Source organism: Helianthus annuus, chromosome 6 (genome assembly GCF_002127325.2).
Source record: "Helianthus annuus cultivar XRQ/B chromosome 6, HanXRQr2.0-SUNRISE, whole genome shotgun sequence".
Taxonomy (NCBI): Eukaryota; Viridiplantae; Streptophyta; class Magnoliopsida; order Asterales; family Asteraceae; genus Helianthus; species Helianthus annuus.
Window position 1 is genome coordinate 51,337,605 of NC_035438.2, and position 7,348 is coordinate 51,344,952.

The 7,348-nt window shown below is 35.1% G+C and overlaps 1 protein-coding gene across 5 annotated transcripts; it reads left to right on the top strand.

Moving 5' to 3' along the window:
- Positions 1-292: 292 nt before the first annotated feature.
- Positions 293-6,850, top strand: LOC110865442. Of its 5 annotated transcripts, none has more exons than XM_022114684.2 (19): positions 296-475; positions 1,310-1,573; positions 1,754-1,912; positions 2,025-2,108; positions 2,329-2,388; positions 2,509-2,553; positions 2,910-3,109; positions 3,232-3,642; positions 3,768-3,891; positions 4,269-4,457; positions 4,553-4,642; positions 4,713-4,775; positions 4,989-5,063; positions 5,163-5,213; positions 5,325-5,402; positions 5,962-6,096; positions 6,256-6,363; positions 6,533-6,598; positions 6,664-6,850. In XM_022114684.2, exons 2-19 carry the CDS (start codon positions 1,325-1,327, stop codon positions 6,730-6,732), a joined length of 2,256 nt encoding a protein of 751 aa, XP_021970376.1. In that variant the 5' UTR covers positions 296-475; positions 1,310-1,324; the 3' UTR covers positions 6,733-6,850. The 5 variants fall into 5 exon arrangements, with proteins under 5 accessions (XP_021970378.1, XP_021970376.1, XP_021970377.1 ...); XM_022114685.2 differs by having other exon boundaries at positions 296-471; positions 1,312-1,573; XM_035974744.1 differs by having other exon boundaries at positions 297-471; positions 1,312-1,573; positions 1,762-1,912.
- The last annotated feature ends 498 nt before the right edge of the window (positions 6,851-7,348 follow it).

The following is a 7,348-nucleotide window of genomic DNA, read 5'->3' on the forward strand; positions in this document are numbered from 1 at the left end:
AAACTGATTCTACATATCCTTTTTTTTCTTAATTTGTCAAACAAAATTTGCTAATAATAATATTATTATTATTATTATAAAAATACTTTGCTAATAATAATATTAAATTAAATTAAAATACTTTAATGGCAAGTATTATTAAATTACTTTAAGGGTCTGTTCCCGAGTTAAAAATCCCTCCCCATCCCTCCCCTCCCCTCCATGTCTTTCCAAATTGGAAAGACTATTATCAGGCAAAAAAAGCCCCATTTTCTCTCCCCTCCCCTCCCCTCCCCCTGTTAAGTGGATCTCTGGAACACAGCATAATTGCGTATAGTGTAGTTTTTTGTTTTTGTTTTGTTGTTGATCGTCGTCTTCCTGACTGCAAAAAACACAGAGCTTCATTCTCCCTAGCTATGGCCGCCTGAAAAAACCGTTATCACTTTCTCTGCACCTCACTCACATATCCATCACAAACAAATCGGATCTACAGTAAGTGCGTTCCTTCACTCTGCAATCGCTTGCGTAAATTCGAACTTTGATGACGTGTTCGTTGTTTTTAGTTAAGTTTTTGTAGCTTTAACGTTTAATCTGAATGTTAATTAACGCGTAACGTTTTTTCGTTAGAAACATCGTATGTTATAGCTCAACTATCTCGTAAATTCATAGGTTTATAGGGCAATCTCATGGTATGGTATTGTTAACTGCTTCAGAGGACGTCGTAAGAACAACTATTATTATTTATATGATTGATTGTAGTAGAATAAGACTAATGGTTATATGAGTTTAGATATTTGGACACTAGTGTTAGGGTTTAGGTGAGAATTAGTGAAAAGGTGTTTTTGTAGGAGATGAAGTTGTTTAAATTGGATGAGTTGTAATTTTAGCTATGCAGTTAATATCGGTGATATATCGGTCCCCTAGTAACATATCGGTGTCAAATATCGGTACCGATATTATCGGCGATATTGACCGTTATATCACCGAGATAATTGATATATCACCGATATTTGACCGATATATCACTGAATTATTAGTTTTAAATTGCTATAGATATATAAATTCTGCATTATATTATAATTACCGATATCCCACCGAGATAACCTATATCTCAAATATCCGTCCTTGACTGATATCCGATATTTTACCGCATTAACTGCATAGAATTTTAGGAATACTTATAGGTAAACAAAAGTTGGTTTGTGTGTGCGACTGTTTTATGTTTGCTTCTAAGTGTTAACAAACATACAGACTATGATTAGTTATAGATTATGTAGATATACGGGATCAAATTATGATAGAAGCAATTTTTTTTTTGTTTGTTTGACAGAGGGGAGTTGCGGTCATGGAAAAGAATGATGGTTCAGGTAGCCCGGGTTGGGGTGCTTCGTTTATCTTGCAGACAACAGAAGAGATTGCCAGAGCTGTATACTCGTCAAAAGAGGACAGTGGTGGCCATCTTCAAAAGCTTCAGGATCAATTTTTTCGGGTACTGAAAGGCTTATCACAGACTACTGAAGAGAAAAGTTCCTACAATCCGGAAGTATTAACCTCCCAAAAGCGTCAGTGGGCTAGCTTCCATTTGCAGGCCCTGGTATGTTTCCGTTTCTGTGTTTGAGCAGTTTTATTTTGATAAAGAACTCCTGTTGCTTACTCTATGATGCGGTTCTGTTATGCTGTTTATGATCAGTAACTCGTTTACATTTAAAGTTTATTGCTTCCTGATTTTTTCATCCTTCCATCATAATTGTTTACAATTTCAAAAAGATTTCAGCATCGCAGGATATTGAAAGAACCGTCAAGGCTTTTCGAGAGCATGGTAGTAGTTGGACTTCATCCTAACTCTGATATTCAGTTAGGTTCAGGAAGGCTGCAGAATGCAACTAATGGTCAACATCAGTCAACTTTGGCAGTTGCAAATCTTGAGCCTCAGGTGCTACCCTACACCCCCACAAAACGTGTTAAGATTAATAATGGACGGGAACATGTTAACTTGGTCTCGTTAATCTGGAATATTTGATCTTATTTTTAAACTGTCCTTACAGGTTCTGTTTGTGTACCCTCCGGATAAACAGCTGCCTTTAAAGTACCGGGATCTCCTTTCATTCTGCTTTCCTAGTGGAGTGGAGGTTGGGCAATATTAGTTTGTGTTTTTACTCGAAACAATTGTGGTATCTGATGTCTATTTCATTGATTTAGTATTGCCATATTACCATTTCAAACTAAGGAACCTGAAGCGTTTGTATTTCTTCTGCTGACTTTGAGTGATGTGTTTGTTTTCTCATGTTTTTTATGTTTGTCTCGGTTTATCGAAATTTGTGTATTAAATATTGCTACTTGTGATTGCAGGTTAATGCTGTTGAAAGAACTCCATCTATGAGTGAACTCAATGAAATACTTCTCGGACAGGTACATGTTAAAGTGATAAATCTCATTTCACCTAATGAATAATCTTTGTCTAAACTCATAAATGCTTTTTTGCACACCGTTTTTGACATGTCATTGGTTAACGTTGTGATGATTTTGCAGGAACACCTTAAACAAAGTGACCTCTCCTTCATATTTAGGTTACAGGTGATCCATGAACCCCTACAATTTATCTTTTAGGAATGTTTATGTCAGTTTTGGAATACTTTTGGCAATTATTATATCTTTGGACGGTCTACTAATATATTTGAAGTTTTTCCTTTCTTATCTGGTATCAATTAAGTTTTCTTTGCCCATGTGGCTTTTGTTTTGTACGTTTTTACGGTATAATTACCAAACGGATAGAAAAAATTATAATTACCGAAACCAACCACTGTCGTATCTCCTATATAGTCATGGTTTCTTTGTAGTTTATGTCATGCTTCTATTAAGTGCTACATCAAATATGACTTATTTGTTATGTCGTTACATTTAATTGAGTTCTGAAGCTTAAGACTATGTAGGGTGCTGATGATTCGATTCTGTATGGTTGCTGTTTAGTAGCTGACGAATTAGTGCAAAAACCGTCCAGATTAATTTCCATGATGTCAGATGGAGGACCTGCTCGTCTAGTTTCCAGTCGCCGTATTTTAACAACTCGCAGATGTTACTGCATTCTTTCAAGGCTTCCGTTTTTTTATCTGCATTTTGGCGTATTAAATAGGTTTGTCATACATAAGCTGATAAAATCATTTTGTTTTTCATCTACACTACTGCATGTGGTAATTATTACTATAATACTATCATTGTTATTATTTTATTATTGATATTGTTATTTTTTTGTAGCATCTCGACTGAAGAAAGGTTGGAACGATTAAGACAAAGTGTAATCGGCTTAGATCTTGAGTCTCCTGTTGTGTGTGCCAATGAAGAATATTTAGACAACAACACATGCGGTAATTCAGCTGAAAGTGGAGCTCAAGGAATGCCGAACGGAACCACTGAGACCGTTCAATTAAGCAGGCACGATTCTATCAACGATACAGCCACAGATGATCAATCCCGTATGGTAGATCATGCAACAATAACGGACTCATCTAGACAAGAATCTCTAGCTGCTGAACCGATTCCGAAGTTCGTTGAGGGTCCTGCTTGTGATATAGTTGACAATAACCAACCAACTCAACGGCATATACCAAATGCAATTTTGCCTCTTCTACGTTATCAAAACTGTGATAGCTCAGAATCTTCCTCAAGGTATTCTATTATCTATTTATGTTTGCATCGGTGTTCGTGCCTATACTATACAAAGAAATGTTATTTTAATATATAAGAAGTGGTTTTAAATAATTATAACATTATGGTGATATTGCTTGATGCAGTTTACAGGGCTCACCAAGTGACGATAGAAACATTAGGAGTGAGCTTGATTTGGCAGAAATGGATGAGGCGTCTTTCTCTAGTCAAGAAGATAATGAACTTGATGAGATTCTTGATTGGGCCAAGGTATTTTCTTCTATTAATATCGTTAAGTCGTTAACGTTCTTTTTGGGCACTCAAAAGTGTTGCAAGATTCTCTTTTCTCTCTCTCTCCATATTTTTGGATATAATAAACACAATAATGGTGTCACAAATCATTTGGAATTGATGGTATTCATCCGTTTCACTGTATTTATACACATCCCTTCTATTACGAATTAATCAACAAAAACTTACCATCGACACCTCTTTCTATTCTCATATTTTGTTTTATTTCATTATTGCTGTATGCCTGTATTTATGAAACATATAACGAAACATTGTGTCATATCTTTTATAATTTACATCATTAAAAAACTCTCCTTAACACAGAAGCCAATAGACTAATTATGTAATATGTGCAGGCAAATAGTCACGGATCCTTGCAGATAATATGCGAGTATTACCGATTACATATCCCTGAAAGAGGCTCAACAATCAGGTTCCACCCTCTGGAGCACCTTCATCCTTTGGAATTTCACAGACCCGAAGAAACAGTTTTACACGCTGGCTCTGATTTGGTGTCACACAACACAAATCTTGAAATTGCAGAGGTAGTTTTTAACATTTTATCGTGTTATAAGAGATTGACCATAAAATGTTTATTGTTAATTATTACCCTTATCTGCTTTAAAAAATGTTGATGTAGGCTTACAGTGCACTTGCAGTTGAGGAGGAGGCAACTGCTATGTCAGTATGGGCAATTGCATGCTTATGTGGCTCCTTACGTCTTGAGCATGTATATATTATCCCATTAATTCAAATTTATTACTTGCTGGATGCATTACATAATCTTTTATCTTCCACAGGTGTTGACAATATTTGCAGGTGCTCTGTTGGAGAAGCAAATTGTATTCTTATGCTCTAATCTGGTACATATGTTATCACTGAATGCAAGTTATTTTCTTTTTATAGCCGATTTTTGGTCTGTGCCTCGCTATTTATTCTAATATCTGTTAGCTTGTGCTCCTTTTTAAGCTTACTAGTTGCTTTCCAGCTTTAAAGATGCACAAAACCATACCTATGTTTACCAGATATGAACAATCTTTTAAATATCTAAATATTTAAATCTGTTATATCTACAGGGAATATTGTCTGCTTCAGTGTTGTCAATTATTCCTCTGATCCGCCCCTACCACTGGCAGAGCTTCTTGATGCCGGTACTAAATCCAAGATTAAATATACGTTTCTTGGTTTATACTTTATAATGCCCAGCCTTCAAGTTCAATTCTTTAAAAGTGTATGCATGTTATTTTTAGGTATTGCCAAATGACATGCTGGACTTCCTGGATGCACCTGTTCCATTTATTGTAACTTCTCAAGCTAGTACTTATTCTAGTTATTCTAATGCTCTATTGTTGATATCATTAAGCTTTATGCTTGTTATTGCATCCGTGGTTCTTTGACTTTATGTTGACCAGGTTGGTGTGAAGCACAAAACTGCTGAAGTACAGTCCAAGACAGCAAATGTTATCTTTGTTGATGCAAACAAGAACCAGGTAAGAGTTTTATTCTTTGATATTGACCATAAACTTTAAGAGTAAATTGCATTTTACGTTCTTTAAGTTTGAGCCAAATTGCAGGCACTGTCTTTTATCTAACGAAGTTACACTGGATGTCCTTTATGTTACTGTTTCTCATCAGACGGTGTCCCTTTGCCCTAACCCAATTAATTTTTTCTGTTAACTCTTAACACGTGCTACTCACATGCGGGCATAATGGTCACTTTCTCTTATTTTGTTGTTAATATATATTATGTTTATTTAATTATCTTGTAGTTATTAAGTGAAATGGACCATTATACCCTCATGTGAGTGGCACGTGTTAAGAATTAACATAAAAAGTTAACTAGGTTAGGTCAAAAGGACACCGCTTGATGAAAAACAACATAAAGGACATCCAGTGTAATTTCGTTAGTTAAAGGACAACACCTGCAATTTGGCTCAAACTTAAAGGACGTAAAATGCAATTTTCAGTGTTCAGTGTTCTTCATGTTAATGCTCAAGAACTCGAGTATGAATACATCATATTTTTTAAATTTTCTTTTTCATTGATTAGGTGAAATCATCATCATTACCACATTTGCCCCGACAAAGAGAATTATATACGGCTTTAAGTCCATACCACTCCCAGCTTGTGGGAGAAAGTTATCTAGGCAAAAGGAGACAGGTTTATGATTGCTCTGAGGTGCAGGTATAGTTTTGCACTTAACCTTAATTAATATATTATCAGATGTAGATAATTTTTTGATGTCATAATCGATGAAGTAATCTTGTAAGGTAGTATATATCTGGGATCTCTTTAACAAATATAAACAGAAAATAAAATTCCACTTGATTGTTATGGACACAGGTTGAAGCTGCAAAGGGATTTCTCCAAGAAACAAGATCTTACTTAGACTCTCTTTGCTCTAACCTACGTTCTCACACGATTACAAATGTTCAGTCAAATGACGATAAGGTTTTTCTTTTTCTCTACTCAGGCATAAATATAAGTATATATTTAAATTGTTTTGCTATGGTATGGTATGATTGGCTTGAGAAAAATACAAGTAGACATATGAATAACATCTAGTGGTTTAAGCACACATTATATTCTATTTATCTTACACAATTCAACCGTACCGCAGGTATCTTTGCTGTTGAAGGAAAGTTTCATCGACTCCTTTCCTAGCCGTGATCGACCTTTTATGAAGGTGCGTTGGTCGATTCTTCTAGATTTTTTTAACAACTTACTAACATGTTTCATTCTGTGTAGCAGCTTTTCGTAGAGACACAACTCTTCTCTGTACATACAGATCTGGTCTTATCGTATTTCCAGAAGGATTAGCACAGCCATGTAAGCTTGGTAATGCAATCAATGTATAATAATAATAATAATTTTATATACAACTTCTGAAACTTGTTGTTTAAACATTTATTATATTATAATATACAATTTGTTTTCATATGCCTATTTAATGGTTTGAGCCCACACCTGAAAAATTAGATGGAGGGTTGTAACTTGTAACATGTACAGTACTTGGTTAAATTTGAAGTTGGCTGATGATGTCAGCTATGTAGAAATGGAAACTGGAAAGTGGGCCCTCTCAGTGTGGTTAAAAAATGTACTGTTAGGTAAGAAATTTTGAAACTTTAATGAGAGACCACAAAGTGAGTAGTGTAGTTGTCCTTTAATTCATAAATCTGAATTTACTTTTAGGTGTGTGCTCATAGAAATAATTGAGGTGAGCCTTCTCTGCTATCTAATGCATCTGAGATATATACTGAGATAACACTGAACAATAGTTATTGATAATCTGAATCTTCGTTCATGGATTGGGACTGATTTGTTAGGTATTTGTGGCTAAGTGTGTATCTAGTGAGGTTTTGTTTCTGTAAGGTACTTTATTTAATGCACCTAGTACAAGTCACACTTTAGGGTTGTTGGTCATTGAATTTTGTGG

Excerpts from the sequence above, each read along its gene's own strand:
- LOC110865442 (XM_022114684.2), top strand. The coding sequence starts at position 1,325 with ATGGAAAAGAATGATGGTTCAGGTAGCCCGGGTTGGGGTGCTTCGTTT. Across the intron at positions 3,110-3,231 it reads CATTTTGGCGTATTAAATAG|CATCTCGACTGAAGAAAGGT; the intron begins GTTTGTCATACA and ends ATTTTTTTGTAG. Across the intron at positions 5,214-5,324 it reads ATGCACCTGTTCCATTTATT|GTTGGTGTGAAGCACAAAAC; the intron begins GTAACTTCTCAA and ends TATGTTGACCAG.